The sequence below is a fragment of the Polyodon spathula genome, chromosome 11 (assembly GCF_017654505.1).
Source record: "Polyodon spathula isolate WHYD16114869_AA chromosome 11, ASM1765450v1, whole genome shotgun sequence".
NCBI classification, from domain to species: domain Eukaryota; kingdom Metazoa; phylum Chordata; class Actinopteri; order Acipenseriformes; family Polyodontidae; genus Polyodon; species Polyodon spathula.
Window position 1 is genome coordinate 21,042,273 of NC_054544.1, and position 24,250 is coordinate 21,066,522.

Below are 24,250 nucleotides of genomic sequence, written 5' to 3' on the forward strand. Positions count from 1 at the left end.
GACTTGGTCAAGCAGGCCATCCTCCATCGATTAAAAATCACGGGAGAAACTCGGGTGTGTTTCAGGGAGTACCAGAGGCCACAGGATATCCGCCCCAGGGTGGCCACCCAACGACTGTGCGACCACATAGTTCACTGACTCAGCCCCCTACAGAAAACAGGGGTGAAAATGGGCAAGGCCATGGTGATGGAGCAGTTCTGCCATGTGGTTGGCACCGAGACCTAGCCATGGATACGGCGCCACAATCCCGACACCCTGGAACAGCCATTAAACTGGCAGAGGACTACGAGGACTCCCTAATTTCCATGCAGACCGGGCTGCGGACCTTTCCCTCTCCACCAAGCAGAAGGGGACTGGCTTCACTTCCACCTGGATCCTGAAGCTAGGATCCAGACCTCCCAGACCACCGACCCCAATGGGCAGCCCAACTTCCATATCACGGAGACGACGGCTAGCCCCCAGCTGGGCTAGATTCAATGCCCCTGACCTGTTGTCTTATCAGCAGCAGGACAGATATGTAATCTCAGTGCCCACTGTCCTACCTATCTGCCAAGTAATGAAGTGCAACGTGGTAACATGTTATCTGGCATCGGAAGCAAGTAAGAAATGGGAAAATGGTCACGAAGGACCATGTATTGTTGATGTGGTTGTCGGTGAAGTGAGTACCCATGCATTAGTGGACTCAGGGTGTGAGTAGACCTTAATTCGGACAGTTCTCTTGGGCGGTGTGTCGTGTATCCATGGAGACACGGCAACATACCCCATACTAAAAACATATGTATTGGTGGGACCAATAAAGCGCCACCACATAATGGGGGTGGTGGATATGATACCACACCTGATAATTCTGGGCCAGGACTGGCCAGACTATAAAAATGTGATAAAAAAAAAATAAAAGCGATTCTGGCCACACACGTAAACGTAGCAGAAAAAAGAAAGGGGAAAACGATTGGTGAGATTTTCCCTATGCAAGCTGACCTGGTTTCCTCCCTTTTTCATCCTAGAGAAACAAAGAAAGAGAGACAGATCGAAAAATGGGAGGGAGCATCAGTGAGATGAGACTGGGCTCTGGTGGGAGAAAGCTCGGCTAGTATCAAATGCCAAACAAAGGAAATCAGTAGGCAGTGTGACCGAGAGGGCGAGGTTACTAGGCCATCCAGGGCACAGGCCACTCCAGCCCCTGTCAACATACCAGACGTGTGGGACCGAAGTGCGGCCCTATTGTGGGACCAACACAATGACCCCACACTGATGCATGCTTGGGGACAGGTCTGGACTATTGAAGGTACAGATGTTGAAGGCACTGGGGTGCTAGTATATCCACATTTCATTATCAAGGGGCAATTATGATATAGGATGAACCCTGCCACAGGGCACAAGACAGCCTCTAACACAATTGATAGTTCCCCCGTCTTCTCAGCCCAAGATCATGAGGCTCGCACATGGTATCCCTTTTTCGGGAGACCTGAGAGCTGATAAAACTAGGGAACACATATTGGCCCAATTTTATGGGGTAGGGCTTCATAAGGAAGTGTCGAGATATGTAGCCACATGCCCAGTCTGCCAGCGCGTAGCACTGGGTCGAGTGTGCCCTGCCCTTTTGGTCCCACTGTCAATCATTTCCACTACTTTTAAACGCACTGCGATGGACATTGTAGGCCCTTTGCTACCTTCTGATTCTGGGTATATGAATATATTAGTAGTGGTAGATTATGCAATGCGATACCCGGAGGCAATTCCATTGAGGTCTACTAGTGCGTCTGCAATAGCCAAGGAATTAATAAAGATTATGTCTAGAGTAGGGATCCCCAAAGAGATATTGACTGATTGTGGAACTAACTTCTTGTATCAAGTTACAGCAAGTATATAAAATACAAAAAATACGTCTCATCTGGACATCTGTTTATCATCCACAGACAGATGACCTGGTGGAATGTTTTAATCGGACCCTAAAGCAGATGCTGATACGGTTTGTGAACCAAGAGCAGAAAAATTGGTCAACGCTTCTTCCTCCCCTTTTTGCAGTGAGAGAGGTGCCGCAGAGTTTAACAGGGTTCTCCCCTTTCAAGCACCTGTTGATAGGGGTGGGAAGAGCACAAAAAAGTCAAAAAATGTAGTGCAGCATGTGCTCCTACTAAGAGATCACCTGGATTTGGTTGGTCGTTTGGCCCAGGACAATCTAAAATCAGCTCAGCCTCGGCAATAGCAGCAGTATAACCAAAATGCACACATTCGGACCTTTCAACCAGGAGATAAGGTACTGGTGCTTCTCCCCACATCGGAATCAAAACTGTGCTAAATGGCAGAGGCCACATGAGGTGATTCAGGCTATAGGGAAAGTGAATTATGAAATTAAGCAGCCTGATCGCCGCAATTAGCGGGAAATTTTCAACATCAATTTATTGAAGCCCTGGCAGGCAAGGAAGGCCTTATTTATAGCCCCAGGTGAGGTAGAGGATGATTTTGGACCCTGTATAGAGGCCCCTAGAACTCAAACCATTCCGATGATGGAACAGTTGCTTCCAAATCAGAAGAAAGATCTGTGTGAGTTAATTGAGGGGTTCAAGGATGTTTTTCTGATGTGCCCAACCTTGTTGAGCATGCCATTATCACTCCCCCAGGTATCACGGTTCAAGAGAGATCTTACTGGATCCTGGAAAGTTGACAAAGTGGTGTTAGCGAAGAGGTGCAGGTGATGCTTGAACTTGGGTTGATTGAGCCTTCCAGGAGCGAGTGGTGCAGCCCAATTGTGATAGTCACAGAAAAGGACGGCACCAATCACTTCTGCGTTTATGTAAGGTAAATGCTATTGCCAAGTTCAATACCTACCCCATGCCTCGAGTTGATGAGCCTCTCGATATACTGGAAACGGTATCCCATCAATTTGTCACGCACTTTTCATCACCAACACTTCATCACCAGCAACAATTCATCACGAACTTCTCATCACCAACAATTCATCACCAGCGACAATTCATCACGGACAATAACTCACCGATTACGGCCACAATGTATCATAAAAGCTGTGCTAAAAGCAAATAGAGCTATAATAAATCATAAGTAACAGATACAGTACGTATTCACCTATAAATTACATAAATAGCTTTTACTAGTTCATGACCACCCAACTAACAAACAAACAAGCAAATAAACTAAACAAAAATAACAAGTTTGTTTTCAAATCTATATTTTAAAACTAGAAGCACTGAAATTTCGAACTACCTACAAGTGCTGCACCGGTCATTTTCATCTGTAGTGTTTTAAATAGATGTGATATGATAATGTACCCTCCGTGATGAACTGTTTGTAATGAATTGTTGGTGATAAATCATCATAGATCCACTGGAAATGGCCAGGTTCATCTCAACTTTGGACCTGAAGAAGGGATACTGACAGATCAAATTAATTCCCAGTTCACAGGAGAAAACTGCATTTTCTACCCCAGATGTTCTGTTTCATTTTAAAACCATGCCATTTGGGCTAAATGGTGCATCCGCTGCCTTTCAGAGACTAATGGACCAGGTCTTATGCCCACATTGTGAGTATGCAGCAGCGTATATTGAGGATACGGTTACTTACAGCTCCACCTGGCGAGAGCATATGGCTAGGCTCACGGCCATCCTACAGTCTCTGTGGGTAGTTCGGCTGACAGCCAACTTGGGTAAATGTGTGTTTGCCAAATTAGAAACTCAATATTTGGAATTTATTATGGGACATGGGCAGGTGAAACCTGTAGCCACGAAAGTCCAGGCTTTGATGGACGCAGCAATCATGAAAACCAAGTCCCAGGTGAGGTCTGTCCTGGGGTTGCCTGGTTATTACTGAATATTCATTGCTGAGTATTCCACAGTGTCAACCCTTTAGTAAAAGAGTGTGACAAATTCAATTAAGTGGACAGGAGAATTTCAGCGAGCGTTTGATACCACACTAATGCTTCAGATGTTGGTCTAGGGGCAGTCTGGGAGCATAACAATGTTTGGCCATTAAATAGGTCACTCAGACCTTACGATACTACCTATTGGGTCATTTATTCAGTTACAGACCATGCCCCACTAAAGTGGTTAAGCACGATGAAGGATAGCAATGCCCAGATAACTAGGTGGTATCTGGCGCTGCAACCCTTCATGTATTTTATGACACACTATGCAGGGAAAGATCACCAAAATGCAGATTACTTTTCCCGGGAGGGGGGTTAATGGGGAAAGTAGATTCAGCCCAGTGTTAATTTGGCTCCACTCTGAGCGGTGGGATATGTGACAGAGAACTTCCTGATCTGTGAGAGCGCATTTAACATGAAAGTGTGCCATGGACTGGATGAGTTGGCAATTCCAAAAAAAGAAAAAAAAAAGGAAAATGTTTTTTTTTTTTTTTTTTTAATTAAAATGTATATGTGACATAACATTCTGTAGATGTTGTGGGTTGATTCTATGGTAGTATAACCATGCGTGTGTGTATGTGTGTATGTGTGTATGTATGTATATATATATATATATATATATATATATATATATATATATATATATATATATATATATATATATATATATATATATATATACACACGCACACACTGTACATACAGACAAGCTTATGTACACAATTCACAATCGCCGGTTATCCAGAAAGCCAAAAAAAACTTAATCATCTTTTATGTCTCTGCTTTGCAGACAAAATTGTGTAATTTCCAAAGCACAGACTGAAACTCTCCAGACAAGCTGACAGGCAAACACAAAATCAACTGAACCAATAAATCCATGAAAATAAATCCTGTAAGGTAAGACTATATCTTATCTCCTCCATTGCCTTAGTGACGCAATTCTCTTAGTAAATATTATGCTCTTACAAGCTTTTTGTATTCTTCACTGTTTATAAATTCCTCACTGTGCAAGAGTCCCTTTCCCTTAGCCATCGTTACACATTTGACATTCCCGTGACACAGGAAAGATTTTGAAGTACCCCTGTAGAATAAGGCAGAATCTACTGTGCTGAGTGTTATTCAGGCTGCAACAGTTTTACATTTTTGTTAGTTATTTATTGTTGAATGTAATGGCTGACAGGAAGGGCATAACATGTTTATCAGACAGATTTAAATGTGGCACCTTTTGTACTGAACGAAACAGCAACAAAAAGAACTGTACATTGTTCATTGCCAGGATGCATATACTTACCATGCCCAAGAACTCTGCTCAAGTCCTCCTGCCCCTCAAAGACACTCCTTATTGAGAATTTCAAGCAAAACAGGTCTTTTCAATCCCCACCTGGTCCTTTTGCCCAGAGCTAGGTCCCAGATGCAGCAAATCTGTCTCAAACAGGTCCTGCCAGGTAAAACCACTGCCAGGGGACTGCTAAGAATCAATGATTTGTCCCAGCAAATTCTCTTATGTAAATTAAAAAAAGGTACATCTCTGCAAGAAAAAACACTACACCAGGGGATTTAATTACTGTGCAACGTGAGGGTTGTTTTTTCAGTTTTTTGTTTTTCCTACCGTGAAGGTCAAAGTTTAACCTGCTTGCAGTGAAATGCCATTGACGTGCCTGTGATACATAACTCCACTGTTGATTATTGACAGACTCCCTGTGCTTTTTCTAATGGGGCTGCCAAGCGCTGGGAGAGTATAAAATACATTAGTACCAGTCAAGGTTTTATTAAACTTGACAAGAAGCAGGAATGATGGTGATTTAACTGCTGGTTAATAAAGAACAATAACAGGCCTGTCTGTGTTATTTAAAAGGTGAATAAATAGACACTAGCTTGCTGGTATTTGATTCTGAACAAACAGACTTGTTTCAGTTGTTTTCATCAGGAGATTTATGAATAAGACCTGGCAATTCAATGAAATATGTGTGTGTGTGTGTGTGTGTGTGTGTGGTGTTTAAATACAGTCAGTACAAGTGAGAGTCATGTTAAATAAACAGTGTGGATTGAATATTCTATAACAATGATGTCATATTATTATGACCGTAAGACAGAACAAGGCACAGCAAAATAAATTCCTCATTCTTTGTGGGGGGCCGGCATCTATCCATTTTTACAGCTGGGTTAAGTTAGAGACAAGTCACGTGGCTGGGTGAACTTTCCTGGGCTGCCTCTGAAGGCACAGGGTGCTTTGACTTTTGAATGTACCTTTGAGGTGAGACATCTTGTTTTCCAAGGTTTTAGAACTCAGATTATACATTTTGAATAAATTTAAAATGCTGAATTAACATGACAACAAATTTGACAAGGATGCTGTTGTATTAGCAATTGATCTACTTGATCTTACGGCAGCATCTATGACAGTTATGTGTGACTGCTAGGGATGCAACATCTCCTGGATGATGGAGCGTCTCTGAGGTACCAAAACACTGTCATCTGAACAGCCATCCACTTTGATTTACATTACCATTTACTAGACCACTACAAGACCTTGCATCGAGTCATTCACACCAAGTAGCATCTGTTTAATTCAATTGATTTAGTAGTGTGTCCAATTCCCCAGCAACAGTACATTTCTATTTATAGCCAGAGAACCGCTTATTTGATTAAGATGAAACTTGGTAGGAAATTATTTTGAACAAAATTCTTTAGAGCCAGGCTGGTCAACGGATGGCTCTTGAGCCATATAGGCTCATAAAGCTCTGCAATATGGCTCTTTTGAAGTATCCCATTTAACATTTTCAAAAGGTTTGAAAAAAACTGCAAAGTCGATGTTAGTTTTAGGTAGCTGCAAGGACAGTAAAGTTAAAATACAGCATATTGAGGTTTTAAACATGTAACATGTTTAATAAGCATAAACAACTGAAGCTGTGTCTTAGTGTAGTTATTCAATTTTTTTTTTTAGTAAACAAAACCTTTTTTCTTCGCCAGTTTGTGTGGCTCTGTGACAGGCTGCTGCCCTGTGGATGCGTGCATTCACTGCTGAGTGAAACTGATACGCCCTGCAGGTGAACAGCATTTATTTACAGACATAAAGGAACCCCACGTGATGCTACCAGCAATAGTAGCTCATGTGGGACATACGGCCAGTGTACAAAAAACAAAATAAAAAATGTACAAAAAAACTGTCAAATAAAAAGTGCCATAAAAACAGTGTGCGCTACTCCCTAATGCATGGGCGGTCCCGCTTATTCACCTCGCTCTCTATATATTAGTGGGATCTACAATCCCGGAACTAATCTTATCTGTTTAATACTAAACAAACCCCAACTGCGACTACTCGCCTGGCCGTTGGCGGTTTTGATTCCTTTATGTTCTGATCCCAGGTCACTCTTACGGCGATCAAAGGATTAGAGCAAGGTCTCTTTGTCCCAGTAGTATGGACAGTGTTCAGCCCATTATCTTTGGCTTTGTAGCAGTCCGAGGGGAATAAACAGGATCTTTTTATACCTGACACCCTGCTCGAACATACCTACCTGCTGATTATCCACAGCTAGCAATCACAAACAGCACGAAGGCTTTCCTAGAAATGTCAGGTACTTAAATAATTATTTACAATAATTACAATAAACACACACTATTTACAATATATTTACACAAACACCCCTCTTCATGTGCAGGGCTTATGCCCTGCCACAGGCACCAGAAGAACTCTCTCATATTTACAATATATTTACACAAACACCCCTCTTCATGTGCAGGGCTTATGCCCTGCCACAGGCACCAGAAGAACTCTCTCGTAACCGATAATGCTCCATTAGCCAAAAGGGCTGGACTGCTTTAGAGTGTTAGAATCTGGGGATATAATAAAGGTGCTTGTCCTTCTATCTGTACCTAGCAGGTATGTCACAATTCAACGTTTACATACATCTAGAAAATCACATATCTGATGAAACACAAATTAAAAATATCAGAATCTGGAAACATATAGATAAGCCTGTCTCTCTCTATATACGCATGTAAATGTACTTATTTTCACAGTTTTCAAACATAAAGCCTATTCAGCTATATTAATAAACAAGAATCACAACAGCCAGAGTTGATGGTAACATTGTAATATGATTTGAATGGAATAGGGAAGGCTGTTGTCTTGAAAACAAGTAAGGCAGATAAACCAATAATATAACTCAACACTGGAGAATCCAGAACCTCTCAAAATGACCACAAACACTATAACATAGTAAGAGAATGTAAAAAAGCACGGAAGATGGCATCTGAAGCAAACAACAGTTACATGAGGTACTGGAAGTTATATATGGAACAGCAGCACTGTTGATAAGTGGGTTCATTGCTTATTCAAGAACTTAGCTTAATTACAGTAGTGGCTCAACGGCAGCAGTAACATAAACAAGTCTTTTAACATGAAAAGTGCTTTGCTGGATGAATCAAGGAATCTGTAACCACAAATATCCTGAACAATTTGGATCATTAACTTTATCATTACAACCTCGCCCACAGTTAAGATATGAACAATGATTGCAGGTCATGCAACAAATGTACCGCACTATTCACTTTAAAAGGCATGTAGATTACAATGCTCTCCACAGAGGACTAAAATGACACGGCCATTGTAACTTTTTCCAGGCCTCCACAGGTGAAGGGCTGGAACCTTAAGGAAATATTTAACATGCTACATCTCCTTAATAGGTATTGTCTTACCCTTGTGCGTTCTACCATATAAAAGCAAAGAACAATGAAGGAATGGTAAAGAATAGGTTAGCACTGTAAAAACCAGAGCTGAAAACATTGCAAACCATTGTAAACTATGGTAAATGCATTTGAGAATTAACGTGCATGATAGGTAAATGCAGAGGATTTATGTATCCCATTGTACACCCTCAGTTCCAGTCTCATAACATTGTATTTCAGTAGGTACAGGAATAACATAAAACTAAAATATTCTGGTATTATAGGTTGCTGTTCCTTGGACTTGACTCAGGAGGGCTTTCAGCAAACCATTCTGTACTTACAAAAAGCACTCAATTTAGAACCAACAATCTTTAGAAATGGTTCTGGATCGTTGAGTAATTTACTCTACAATTTATTAATTATTTTGTTGATAACCTAAACTTATTGTTCATGTGTTTCTGGCAATTCACAGACAGGCTACAATTAGCTGTCCCAGTATTCTCTAGCTACAGCATGCAGTATATTTTCAATTGACTAGTGGGAGGATGGGAAGCAACGAAGTACAAGAAGTTTGATAAGTCAAGCTGTGTGAACTCAAGCTGTTTAGCAAAATTGCTATATGTATTCATTACCCATTACATTTAAATATTTACATTTTCAATGCATAATGCACCTTTTACGCAGCATATCTGGAGCGCTGGATACACAGATGCATAAAAAGTACAGCACCATCATTTTCAGGCCATGCCAGATTAAGGGTCTCATGCATTAAACAGTGGTAAATACTGTTTGATAAGAGAAACCCATATTGTGCGCAAAAAGGAAGGTTTGACCGCTCTATTCACTAATATAACAATATGCATGAATAAGGCGAGCTAAATGATTCATTTGTCAGTCACGCGTTACACATCCTTTATTTTAGTATATGGGCACTCCAAAGGACAGGTAGTCCAGCCGGCACCAGCTACATCTTCAGTGGGTCTCTGTAGGATTAGGGAGGCTGCCCGGTGTTACGCAGATTTCTGTATCCCTGTAAAATTCAGTATCCCCTTAGATTTGACTCCTGCGTAGATCAAGATTGCTATATGGGAACACTTGATATTTCTGAACAGTATTTACATGTAATAAAATAAAAATGTGTTTTAAATAAAAAAAATATTTTTATAAGGTTACTTTCAATCAAGGATTTCATGTATTAACCAACACAGGAGGCTGAGCGTACTGTAGAAAATCAGTGGTGTTAAATGTGCTGTTTTATTTTGCTACAGAATTAGTTTGGTCTTGTTTTCAATATTTGTTGCAAACTGCAGCAGAACTCAATGGCAGTGCTTGAGAACACAGCGGGACTCGGGCACAGGAATACCACCACCATCGCGCACCCACGTCCAGCTTTGAAAAACTGCATCTGCACAGGCATGGAATCATGCAGGGATACAGAATTCTGCATAACACCGGGAATTGCGGGGATACAGAATTCTGCATAACACCGGGAATTTCTTGCTTTGAGATGGTCAAAGCGGAGAAACAGAAAATAATTAACTGAATACAAATATTTGTTTATTCACTTTTATCCCAGTACCGAAACTTTGGCTAAATATAAATGTGTTTCTTTTAAAGGGATTGCAAGTGTGCAATTTATTTCTTTTTTTTTCTTTTAAAAAACTTTAACCTTCCAACTGCTTATCTGCCAATTTCAATGTGCTGCACAGGCTAGTCACAATTTGTGCAGTACTCACTGTTGTCTTTTCCATGACAAAAATGCTAATGTTTTCAGGTTGAAATAATTTGGTGTAATTTATGTGTAAAAAAACGCAACTGTTTCTTGGCCATTTCGGCAGTACAACATCATAATGAAAAAAAATACAGTACATCATGAGCTTTTATACAGCGCTGGTCTATTCCTACAATGCCTCTTGCATTGAGAAAGCAACAAGTTTGGAATCGGAATAAAGGAAATGATTATGCAATACAGTTTACATGCAGTGATCTTTTGGTAAGTTGTACAGTATTACAACACCGTATGTAAAAATATTGCCCTTAATCCACAAAAACAACAAAATACATCCTGTGTAGCCTATACTTGACATTTTGTTTGTAGTGTTGTGTGGAACACGGGCAATCGTTTATCCTGGTAAAAATTTTTTATCATGTTTCCGACACTGCTTGTGGTCTGCTTTATTTATATTGGGATTTAGACAGACACCGCATGGTTTCAATAAGCTGTAAACTTAAAACATGCTGAGAGACTTAGGAAAGTTAGCACCTTTAAGAAAATATGGTTTTTACATCATCTCCTTCCCTCGCGGTATTAGGGGAGAGAATTTGAATACATTTCTTTGGATTACCATTATTAATTGTATGTAAATCATTTGCATGCAGTATCTTTTTCCATGCAATTCATTTCGTGTGCAAAGCCATTTTCCACTGGTTAGTGAACAGAGCAGTATGACAGAAAGACAATGATTCTTGGTGGTAAATCTGCCTCCTGACCTGTGAGGGTGCTAAGTAACGGGAACAGAGTACCCTGGACTATTTGGCCTGACATTTCATTCCCTGGGTTAAAAGGAAGTCGGTCATCTAGAAAGGTGGCGGAACTTCGGTGCATTAACTCATCAACCCAGAAGGGAAATGATGTGGCAGCCGTGGATTGGAGGAGTCGATGCAATCGTTTACCAAGGGGTTATGTGTGACGGTATAAATAGGGGACGAAGCCGCATAATCTGTTCCTTCAGTTATGGTTACGGAACGACCCAGAAGGACCAGTGTTATTAAATATATCGTGAGTGTTTTGTTTGTTTTGTCTTGTCTGAAAATACTGTTGATAATTTTGTAGACAGCTAAAATGATCCGGAGTTGTCGCCAAAGGCCAGCACCAATCCAGACAACATCACTTCACTTTGTTTCATTAAGGACTGTATATTCACTACAAGCACTCGAGCACTCACTGTGGACTTGTGTTTGTGTTATGTGTTACGTGTGGGTGAATGAGAATGGGACTGATTATTTGGGAACCAACCGTGGATTTAAACACAGCAATACATGTCACTATATTGCCTGTTAACATTGTTTATTATTTACTGTTGTTAAGTCATCAGGTAATTGGATTACAAACCATTAAACAACATTGCACCTGGATTATAATTGTCTGTCTGTTTATTGATCACCTGCACCTGCACACTGTTAACCACTTTGCCATAAGCAGGTGTGCAAAGCACGCAGTAACAGGCTTACTGTGTGGTAAACTGGTTACCACTGTTTAGTGCATGAGACCCTAAGTGTGTTCACTCCACTTGACTACAATGTTATATAAAGCCAGTTTTCCCCATACGGCACTGCTTCAGTTGCTATCTATATATAAATTCAGGTTTTCCAAAGGACTGCTGCATACTCAAGATCAAAGCATATTTCCTCATAAATCGCATCATCCTAAAGATCCCCTGAGAAAGCAAAAAAAAAGCCTGTTCAATTATAATTAAGTGGTAAAGGTTCATCTATCCTGATGAGTGTATATTTTTGTTTTTTATTTTTAGAAAAAAACAGAACCAGAACCACACACACACACACACACACACACACACACACCCCTCTGTAGATGACCAACAAAACCTTTCAACTAAGTGTATTCATTTGGATTCATGATAGAGACTGGTTCTTTTGAGTGTGCTTACTCATTTACAAAGAGTGCAGGTGGTGGTGAACTTATAATATTTATGCAGGTTCGCCCATTTCTTACCAGCTAACCTTCAATGGGAATGTAATATACAATAGTCAGGCAACAATGATACACCAGTTGCTATAATGATGCCACAGTAGTAAAAGTTTTCATATTTTGAGATAATGATATTAATTGTAGTCTAAAGGCAAGTTAAAACAGCTAGTGCAGTTTTATAGAACAAAACCATTTACCTGTAGGGTTAAAACAATTAGAGGGATGTTTTTAGCGCTGGTGGTTTTATCGGTACAGTGACCTTATTTGCAGTATGATAACAGACTTTAATCACTCATGATAAAAGCACAAAAGTACAAAGATATAAAACTTGTATCACCTACAGCATTTTTATGGAGTAAATATGAATTCAACAGTTTCCTAAAACAGGTCCTGGACAGCAAACCACAGTCACTTTATGGAAAGCACTACAGCTGACTGGCTCAGCTAACTAACAATAGCACCTTCCCACCCAGCCTGAATCAGGGAAAGGACACACAGCCAATGCAATGATGATGTGACAAGTATGTCACATAACATATACATCTCAGCCCCAATAGAAACATCAGTATGATCAAATAGGAGACCAGTATATCCATTCAAAAATGTAAGCAAGTCTGTAACAGGGAGGACCCTACAAAAGATTTAGAAGTGAGTAGTTTTTCGAGATTTACGATTATACTGTATTTACAGTATAATCGTAAATCTCGAAAAACTACTCACTTCTAAATCTTTTGTAGTCATTTTTGTATTACTTTAGTATAAATACATGTTCATTTGTATTCATATGTTGTTTTTTTCTGACTTCATGTGAACGAAAAGACACACATTTGCCTGTTTTCCCATTAGAAATAGTGATATTTTGAAATATCACTGTCCTGGTCACAAAAGCAAAGTTTGTGGGGGAATAATAGCCATTTTCTGTACTTTTGAGGCATAAGCAATTAGGAAATAACATTTACTACAAAGGAACAAAAATTGTGTTACATAGTTTTTTTCACACAGAAAATAAAACGAGTGAGCAATTGGAAAAGAAAGATTCAATATTTGCAATTACAACCAGCATTATTATGCCTGTTCCCTTCATAGAAGGCCAGTCTGGGATATAGATAATGACATACAGTTCTGTTTTCGGGGTAGTTCTGTAGAATGATTGCAGTTTCTGTAATCAGTACCTTTCTCACTCCTACTCTTATCAAATGACCTTCAGTGACAGAATTATACTGCAGTTGTATCATTTTAATATAAACACTGCCACATACGTCACATATCAGACAGTTATCTGTGCTGTCAGCAAACCCTTTCCTAATGGAATAATGGACAGGTAATAATCAACAATAATCCATGCATTGAGAATACTTATTCAAAAGCAAAAAAACATAGAAATGTACTCTTCTTGAAAGCCTTCTAATATAACAAAAAACATGCAAATACCCTTTATAAAATATATACGAGATGTGTGAGGCTCCAAATGAGGCACCAGGGCAATTGTTCTTATTGCATTGCCACTTCACTTCCAGCTGTTTCTGTGAATCTGCTAACTGTCAGATATTCAAACCTTGTGGTTTCAGTCTCCAGGGCAAATACGACTCACTAAGTTGTGTATCTAATTTAAGGGTCTTTTCAGAAGCAATGTCTGTAAGGCATCAGATACTTGGAATAAGCTACCATTGCCTTTTGAAGTCTGTAATACATTTAAATCAAGAAAAGTACTGCTGCTGGTGAGTTATGCGATGTCGGAGATGGTAAGAAAATCTAAATAGTGTGTCTGTTGTATAAGTTGTTGTGACAGGATTGAAAGGAGTCCCTGTCGTAATTTGCCCTCCCGATCACCGGCAGCACTGTGTAGGGTTGACCGTGATTGGATCAGGAGGCGGAACTCTGACCATACAGGAAGTTCCGGGTCAGGCGGCCATCTTGGCCCAAGGTAGAACCATGCGGCCGTCGGGTCCCGTCATTGCAATCAGCTGTGCTGTTCTCGTTGATTGGCTGACGTGGGGCAGCGTGCTGATTGCAGGGGTGGGACTTGGCAGTATTTAAGCTGTATGGTTTTGCCATTTGGGCTCCCTGGGCTGAACTGAAAACACATGCTGTGCTTGTTGTGTTGCTTTTATTCACTGCTGTTATTCACAGAAGCTTGAAAACCTTGGAAACTGTGTTGGATTACCGGAGTGAGGAACCTAGGACTGGCCATTAATCTGTGGAAGGGAGCTAAGAGGTGGTGAGAGGAAACTAAACTCCATTTCTGGCTCCCGTGTGCTGTCATTTCTGGTCCTTCCCGAAAGCTCCACCCACTACCCTCCCACAGTTGTATACATGGTTACATAAACTATAAGGTTTTGCAAATTTTAATGGATATAATGGATATTTTGCACATCTGCTCCTTAGCTCCAAGGCCTTAAGGTCACAAACCAAGAGATCGGTCTGAGCATCAAAGAACCTGGAAACCACTTTGCAAGACCACTGCATGATGGGATCATGGGAATGGCTTTCAAGCAGCCAGGGGGAATGACCCCTATTGTGGACACAATGATACAGGAAAACCTGCTGGAAGAACCCATCTTTGCTTTCTACCTGACCAAGTAGGCCTTTTCAACTCAAAGTAAACAAGACATTCTTCTGTTTTATAAGGGCTTCTGTTTAACAAAGGTCTGGGAAGGGTTTTCAGTGAAGAAGTTGTTGTTACATAAAGCTTTGCATCACCTAGAACTTTAGGATTGAGATAGAATTACAAAAAAAACATATATGAACATAATTCAGATATTTTATTTAACATCATGTAATCAAAGAAATTACAAACTGATATTGCAAAAGTGTACCACAAGCCATAATAGTAGTACAGTATTTCATGTTAGATTTTTGCATCATATGTACTTATGGATCGATATTTATGCCCTACCAAAATGGGGTCACATCCCTGCTATCATAACCTTCACATAACTTATCAGTTTTTTCCATGCAGTTGATTGTGTTAATCTTTTTCCTGTGTTAATTTCTTAAAGTGTTATTAAAAAAACAGTTTTAAGATTGGGCCTTACAAAAATGTTTATCATTGATAAAACACTTTCTGACCAAACAAAAAGAGCGGTGCATGGGTACAATTAAGTTTTGACTAAAAAGAAAATATGTATGTGAGTTAAACAAAAATTATATTCGCCCCTGTAACCGCACTGACGCAACGCACAATTGGCCAAGCGCTGCCCAAGTAGGGACGTCTTAGGTTGGCAGGGCAATCCAGTTCACTGTGCACCAGTGACCCTTGTGGCTGTTAGGGCGCCTGTAGGTCTGCGGTGGAGCCATTCAGATCTGTGTTGTCCTCTGGCACTATAGGGCTGATGGCTTCGCTGTGGATCCGCATTGTGAAAAATGACGGCTTGGCAGGAACACGTTTCGGAGGACTCATGTTTCAGCCTCCGTTTACCAGCAGTGGTGAACCAGGATCAATAATAACACAATTGACGATTCCAAAATGGGGAGAAAACTGGGATAAAAATCATTGGAAATGACGACATTAAAAAAAAAAAAGAAACTTGGCTTGTCAACCTCGCTGGTAATGGGAAGTTTGAGCTTAGATTTGAAGATGCCCTCCACGGATAACACAGATAATTGTTTCATCCTTCAGAATGATTTTCAGTCCTTCAGAACGGTAAGTGCGTTGCATCAGTGCGGTGACAGGGGTGAATATAATTTTTGTTTAACTCACATACATATTTTCCTTTTAGTCAAAACTTAATTGTACCTGTGCACCTCTCTTTTTGTTTGGTCAGAAAGTGTTTTATCAATGGTAAACATTTTTGTAAGACCCAATCTTAAAACTGTTTTTTTAATAACACTGTAAGAAATCAACACAGGAAAAAGATTAACACAATCAACTGCATGAAAAAAACTGATAAGTTATGTGAAGGTTATGATAGCAGGGATGTGACCCCATTTTGGTAGGGTATAAATATAAATCCATAAGTACATATGATGCAGTAGAAAGACAAAACTGGAAACATGATGAAGGTTTTGATTCCTCTCCTGGCTTTCCTGGCTATCGCAGATGGACTCGTTCGGTGAGTAAATTGCTTAATTGAAAATACAATAAATAACAAATGGACTGATTGCAAACAGTTGTGGGATAACTTTTCAAGAAAAAATATTATATTCTAACACTCTTTTTGTACATATAGCGTGTGTTTGCTATGACAGTTCAAACAAACTATTGATGTTCTATGATAATTTAAATGCTAAATCTACCTCTGCAGTAGGATCACAATAATCCTGGTACTTTGGATCAAAGTAATCTTGATCTCCACTTTAAATTCAGAAAGAACCCAATTGCAACTTTTAATCGTGATTAAAAGTGCGATCGGATTACCAAAGTGAAATCTGGATCACAGTAATCCCAATCGCATTTCAGTGTTTTGAAAAACCCAATTGCACAATATAATCCTGATAAAATGTGGAAATCCGATTACCAAAGTTTTGAAAAACCGGCCCCTGAGCATTAACCTAGCATAGGATTCATACTATGGTTATGCCAATTCTGGAGGATTAGCATAGTGCTTTAGGTCATAAGTACCGATGTTCAATAGAGATGCATCTATAATCTAACTTCCTTCTACCTGCAAGTAAATTGTTTGCTGCAAGTTTTATACCATTGGAGAAGTTTTGGGGGAAAGATGATTCCTGGTGACTGGTTTTTCATCAAAAAGAAAGAAACCTGCACCCATAAGAAAAATAAATTCAATTACATTTCAGAAATAATAAAAGAAACAAAATAATGTATTATTTATAGTCATGGATACATTACATTGATACAAAAAAGCAAATACATTTCACATGGACCCATATAAAACTTTGTAATAATAAATCTGCAAAGCAAGTTTTATGTTTGAACCCTGTATTGTCCATCCATATTTAAAAACTTTATGAAACATATATGCTTTAAAAAGACACCCTACATTTCTAAATCTCATCTACATAATGACACAAAACTAGATCTCTAAAATAAGTGGAGTCAGTCAGTGGCCACACACCCTTTACAGAGGACAAGCTTCCATTCCTCTATACAGTCTACAGTTTCCATTCCAAACCCACACCCACTCCAGGACTGCTTACTTATCCAGATTCTGAGCAAGACTTAGATACTGTTAAGTGGCACACATGGTGTAAAAAGTGTTACAGAGCGCCTGCAGTGTTTACAAGAAATGCTTTGTTGCTGCGTCCTGCATTGTCCATATTTCAGCGTTATATTTTTTAACATACTGTGAGTCACACATCATCTGGGGAATACATTTCTCAATATTTACTCTGAAAAGTTTGTTGGGAGGGAACATTATCAGTTTACACGGCGATGTTAAGAAGAACACATTCTTTCTCCTGGCATCATTCCAGAGTAAAAGATGGAAGAAAGTAATTACATAATTGACTTACCAATGATGTGTAAATAACAATAATAACTGGGATTACATTTATGCTGAAAAGTATATTTCACAGTGTCACAGGATACAGTCATGGTAAAGTAATGTGTTTCTTGAAAACACTGCAGGGGGTTGTGTAACACTTCAAAGACAGCATAGTAGGTGAAGACAGTTAGCATGTTGCTTGCACAGTGTCTCGCTAGGTTACACAGTCTGCACCAATTACAACAAGAATGGCAATCATCCGCCAGCGCAGCTGTAAAAATTCACAATAAAAGTAGACCACCTTTCCCTCTATCAACTGTCTGTTAAAATGTAAGTTTGATTAACAGATAGATGGACAGACATATTCAGATTCCTATATTGTCAATGACCCTGATGTCCAAACCACGTTTCATCACAGCTGCTTCTATAATGCATGTGTTGAATTCAATAAAGCAATGCACTCTTTTGACATCCATTTTCTTTAAAGAAGTTGGATCCAAAGTTCCATTCTCTAAGATGAAATATATGACTACACCTGAGGGGCTGTCAGAGCTGTTAGTTGGCTAGCGGTTCTTGTTTTCCTGCTCCTGAACTGACCAGTTGTTTTCATCTAAATTGCAGGGTTCCTCTCATAAAGTTTAAGACCCCCTATGAGCAGCTCATTGAGGGTGGACAGCTGAAGAACTTCCTCACGAATCTGCAGCTGAATTCTGATGGCTCTTACAACGAACCGCTCCTGAACTACAAGGACGTATGTCCGATACGCTTTTGAAATTGTATTTGTTTGGTTTCATTTCTTTGATTATCAATTTAAACACTACAGCTTTTAAGTTCCTGTATAGCTTGCATGTGTAAGTGAAGTTAAAGCCACAGAAAAGCCTTGAACTGTTGATCATTTAAAACCCCATATAGAAATAAAATAATCAACAATATTATTATAGCCACCCTTCTATTATGTATGTGTCTTTCTCTGCCATTTTAGCATAGCATTATACCAGTTGCTATACACCACATGTTTGGAGATTATTATTTATTTCTATCAGATGTGACTTCCATCTGATAGTCAAACTGTGTTACCATTTATGTTTATGTGTTCCACTTTTCTTTAATATGTAATACTGTTTTGTTCCAGATGGCCTATTTTGGACAAATCAGTATTGGAACCCCACCTCAAAGCTTCTATGTCCATTTTGACACCGGCTCCACTCACTTATGGATCAACTCTGTCTACTGCAAGAGCGAGGCCTGCAGTGAGTACCTTAAAACTGGGTTTCACACATTTCTAATAGGCCTTGTAACATTGTGTGTGTGTGTCTATAATCTATATATATATATATATATATATATATATATATATATATATATATATATATATATATATATATATATATATATATATATATATATATGTACTGTATATTATGTGTGTATATGTGTGTGTGTGTGTGTGTATATATATATATATATATATATATATATATATAGATATATAGATATATAGATATAGATATAGATATATTACATGCTGCCAACTGCCAATATCCCAGAAAAATAACTATTGCACTCACACCTGTATTCTAATAATACTGCTATATAAGTCAGACATGGACAGGAAGGTCAACTCTATGCCATATTTATAGTAACTTGTTTGACTGTGAAGCTTCCCTTACAAATTGCATGTATGTATTTCATGTGTATAATTGAGGTATGCAAGTATATCCCAGTTACGCTGGATATACACATTCGCTTCCTCTTTGCAAAACCAATCATCTTCAGATCACGCACACCGAGTGCTGCAGTTCAGTAGCTTTGGATATTCATTTCAGCATAAACAGAAGCTTCATATGTTTCTATATGTTACGTGACACATGTTTCCAAGTACATAAACTTGTTCTCTAATCACTGTATGTGAGAAACGTATGTGATACATATCTATTGTGGCTTAAAGCAACAGTGCTTCATTTAACTGCACAAATACATAATGCCAATAATTATTATAGAAATGACAACTACTGTACATTTAGTAATTGTAGTATACAGTAATTACAGTGCACACTGTGTTTTCCAGAATGTATATGTTCACCATACAGCAACTTGAATGTGTAGATTCTTCGCCCATTCAAACTCTACTAGCTTAGTGGGACTTATATGAATAATATTATAACTTCATATTTAAAAAAGAAGGTACTCAACTTATAAATTATATCTGAGAATGTTGTTTCACTTATCTAATTTAAAAATAAAGCTTGTTAAAAGGATTCACTTTTTTTTTAAATATGTGGAATGACTTCTGAAAAGTCATGAATATCTATGACTAAAAGAGTTCAATAACTTTCTTTTTCCAGGCATGCATCATCTGTTCAACCCTGAGGAATCCTCCACCTATTACAGCAATGGGGAGCCCTTTTCAGTGCATTACGTCTCTGGCAGCCTCACTGGGGTCATTGGGTATGACACTGTCTCTGTAAGTACAAGCACAGTATAGCCAGCCAATGGCTTTTCACACATACATTTTTATTTTTATTTTTTTATTTTCAATTGTTTTTATTTTATTTAAACTTTCTTGGAAGTTTACAATAAACATTATTTATTAGAAAGAAAAAAAAAACTGGTGAAAACAATCAGTGAAAATATTATTTATTTCCACTTTCCAGTTAAATATTGGGGGTTCTTTGCAAATGGAAATCATGTAAATCTGGTGATGTTAAGCTGTATCAGAACTTAAATGAAGTATATTAAACCAACTGCCTCATATTGCACTAAGACTATTCTTTTTAAACATATCTACTGAATGTTATGCCATTGATTTTCTTGGTGTAAATCAGTATTTTCATAGTCACAACTGGGCTAAATTGTGTGTGAAAATCAGTAAATACAGCCTTATAGTTTATGTAACCATGTATATTTCCCGTTAAACACTGAGAATAAAGGGTTTTGTCTAATTGTGCAATGTGCTAAAGAACCAGTAAGATAGCCAGTTAGCCAGTTACATCCAGGGATAATAAGTCATTTCAAAGGAAATTTATCATTACATTATGGATATTTTGCACAACTGCTCCTTAGCTCCAAGGCCTTACGGTCACAAACCAAGAGATCGGTCTGAGCATCAAAGAACCTGGAAACCACTTTGCAAGACCACTGCATGATGGGATCATGGGAATGGCTTTCAAGCAGCCAGGGGGAATGACCCCTATTGTGGACACAATGATACAGGAAAACCTGCTGGAAGAACCCATCTTTGCTTTCTACCTGACCAAGTAGGCCTTTTCTACTCAAAGTAAACAAGACATTCTTCTGTTTTATAAGGGCTTCTGGTTAACAAAGGTCTGGGAAGGGTTTTCAGTGAACAAGTTGTTGTTACATAAAGCTTTGCATCACCCAGAATTTTAGGATTGAGATATAAGTACAAAAAAACATATATGAACATAATTCAGATATTTTATTTAACATCATGTAATCAAAGAAATTACAAACTGATATTGCAAAAGTGTACCGGAAGCCATAATAGTAGTACAGTATTTCATGTTAGATTTTTTGAAATGTTACATTTTTCAATTTGTGTCAGTTTTTTGTTTAAGTATATGGAAAACTACAAAGCGGTATGTAATTCAATATGTTAATGTAACATTATTCAGCAGGTTTCATTAGACTTCATGAAAAAAATGAGTTAATTCTATAGAGTGATGCAAAACTTTTGAACATAGTTGTACCTTCTCTGCCATGGCTGTAATTACAAAATTACGGATTATGAAGAAAGCCTATATGGCCTACAGTAACTGTATGAAAGATGTGTGGCATCTGTAGAGATAGACGGACACATTCATTTTTACCCAGATTCTTTGTACTCTCAGAATGTCCAAACCAGTTTTATTCAAAATTGGGTAGGGCGTTCTCTAGAAGTATCACCTACTCTCTGCATCCCCCAGCAAATTAATAATAATTTCCTAGAGCAGAAAATTACGGATGGGTGTAGAGTTTAATTTAGCCACATCATGACTTTTTTCAAAAAGTATCTTTATTGTGTGCAAAGTAGACTGCAGTTCCATTGAAGTTACATCAGAACAACAGTGTCTCCAACTACACTCCATAAAAGTGCTCCCTATAAATTATTTTCAACTTGATTGAACAACACTGACCTTTGAAGTGCATCCTAGAGCATCCTACATTTACACTGTCAACTGTTCTCAAAGAAACAAGGTGGCAACCCTTTCTATTTTGTATTCTGAATCCAAAAAAATGTGTTTAAATGCATAAACGTGTGATGCTTTTCAGTTCTGCAGGACATGGAAGTGAGGTAGTGTTTGGAGGAGTAGATCCTACACACTACACTGGTGAAATCCACTGGGTTCCAGTCACACCTGGAAGCCACTGGCAGCTTGTTATAGATAGGTAAAGCCTCTTCCTATTTTAATTTTAGAGTAAGTAGCTTGAAATGTCATTTTAGTTGCTTTTTTACATAGCATGCTGTCAATTTTTACATTGCCTCTGAATGTGCTTTGAGCTTATCTGTGACTGGAAAGCCTTCCTCATTCCACTCAGATCATGTGTTAATGTGTTCTTTCAACTCAGTCTCCCCTATTATCTCTCTTTCTTTATAAATCTATCTTACACTAAGTAGAAGAGCTGATAAAGTGCGATACGAGTAAAAGTGGGGGAATTCAAGGGTTGTGCTCACACCCTGTCTAAAACTTTGTATTTACTTACTTATTTAGCTGTTTGGTTTTTTGGGTTTTTTTTTTTTTTTTTTTTTTTTAATTTGATGTTTTTGCATTTTTTTGTTATTTGTCAGGATGCATTTGTGGACTGTATATGATGCACAATATCTCAAGTAAAAGCACTTTGCAATTCTCCTTTTAGTTTTGAGATCGACCATCAGGAGACTGGCTGGTGCAGTGGCGGATGCTCAGCTATCGTGGACACTGGTACCTCTCTCCTTACCTGCCCCCCACAATTTGTTGACGAACTATACCAGCAAATTGGAGCTCAGGCCAACGAATATGGAGATGTGAGTTTAAAGTAGCTACAAGTTTTATGATGATAATATAAGGAATGACATACATCCAACTGTCCACAATAAGGCAGCAATTCTATCTCAGGTGTATATCACAAGTGCTAGCTCAATGTTACCAGTCTTGGTGTACATTATTTGGCATAACAGACTGAAATTGTATAACTAACCGTGTTTTTTTTAAATTATTGAAGTGTTGAGAATAACATTGGAAAATAGAATTACAATTGTAGACAAGTTTATTTTGAAGTAATTTTAAACGTATTTTACACGTGCAATTTCATTATACAGGTCTCACAACACAGTGCTGGTTTTCCACCAACACTGTATACGATGAGACTGTAAAACATAGCGGTTCATACAAAAAATACTGTTCACCATATATAATAATAATAATAATAATAATAATAATAATAATAATAATAATAATAATAAAGTAGTTTAGGTGCCACTAACTGAGACAAGCTCATTTTTCCATATCTATAACAGCGGCCCTATACTGCAATAGATTGCCAGACTATAAATCTACTTTTCATTTTTGACATATCTAACATCCTAATATATGTGTTTTGTATAATTGTGTAATGCTGTTTTTGCTAAGAATATTTTTTTTTTACCAGGCATACTCACTATTTTCCTTTTTTCAACAACAGGGAATGCTCCTATAAAGACTTCCAAAACAAAAAAAGGTTCTTCCACCTCTGTGAAACTGTGTCAAATTACGTTAGTAATCCTTGCAAAAGTTTACCATAGTTATAGCCAGTGGTGGCTCGTCAGAAGATTTTAAACTACGTAAGGTTATTTATTTATTTATTTATTTATATGTAATATGCAACAATAAATATATAGCTTTTACGCGGAGGCACCCATCCAGTCCAAATTCTCTACTCAGTCACCGTTGTACGTTCGGAGGAGAAAGACGTGCTCTTGAGACCTTTGTAGAGAGGATTAGCACGCTTATCAGTCAATCATATTCTTCCACTTCTTCAGAATGCCATCTAAAAAAATATCCAAGGATGTCATGCACCCCTCCCCCATTCCCTTTTGCCTGTTTTAATCGATATGTCTCACTAGTTTCTTGTTATTTGCAGTACGTTGTAGACTGTAACAACCTGAACAACCTGCCCACCTTGACCTTTATTATGAATGGAGCACATTTACATTTGGAGCCCTCTTTCTATACCTTGGTGGTAAGTAAAATACAGTATCATCCGTGACAGTCTACTAATGCTGTCAATGTACTGACAACTGAAATTCTGTCTAACATGTATCCATATTCAGTTTCCTTTGGAGTATTCTGGGTTCATTGATTCTGCTGTAGTGTAGTAAGAAGCATGGCTAGTATAATGAATAATGTTTTGTAGCAAAGGTCCATTCTAAGGAGAATGCAAAATCAAATGGCTGTTAATTGCTGATTATAGAAAAATATATATATATATATAATACACTAAATAAACTAGATTTAGAAATTTGTTAGTCACATAGTACCAGTAATAATGTTTCTGTAAACCACTGAAATAACTAATTAAGTTATTTAAACAATACTACAAACATTTTCACACACCGACAGAAATTGTCAAGGTTACTCCAGATGTGTAATC

The 24,250-nt window shown here is 38.3% G+C and overlaps 2 protein-coding genes across 5 annotated transcripts in view; one reads left to right on the forward strand and one right to left on the reverse strand.

The window, feature by feature from the left end:
* Window positions 1–24,250, reverse strand: part of LOC121322595 (tensin-1-like) — a 287,308-nt gene that overhangs the window by 243,091 nt on the left and 19,967 nt on the right. The window lies entirely within an intron of this gene.
* On the forward strand, window positions 21,305–24,040 carry LOC121322596 (gastricsin-like). Its single transcript, XM_041262747.1, has 3 exons — window positions 21,305–22,030; window positions 22,499–22,646; window positions 23,741–24,040. The coding sequence occupies exons 1-3, from the start codon at window positions 21,888–21,890 to the stop codon at window positions 23,864–23,866; spliced, it is 417 nt and encodes a 138-aa protein (XP_041118681.1). The 5' UTR covers window positions 21,305–21,887; the 3' UTR covers window positions 23,867–24,040.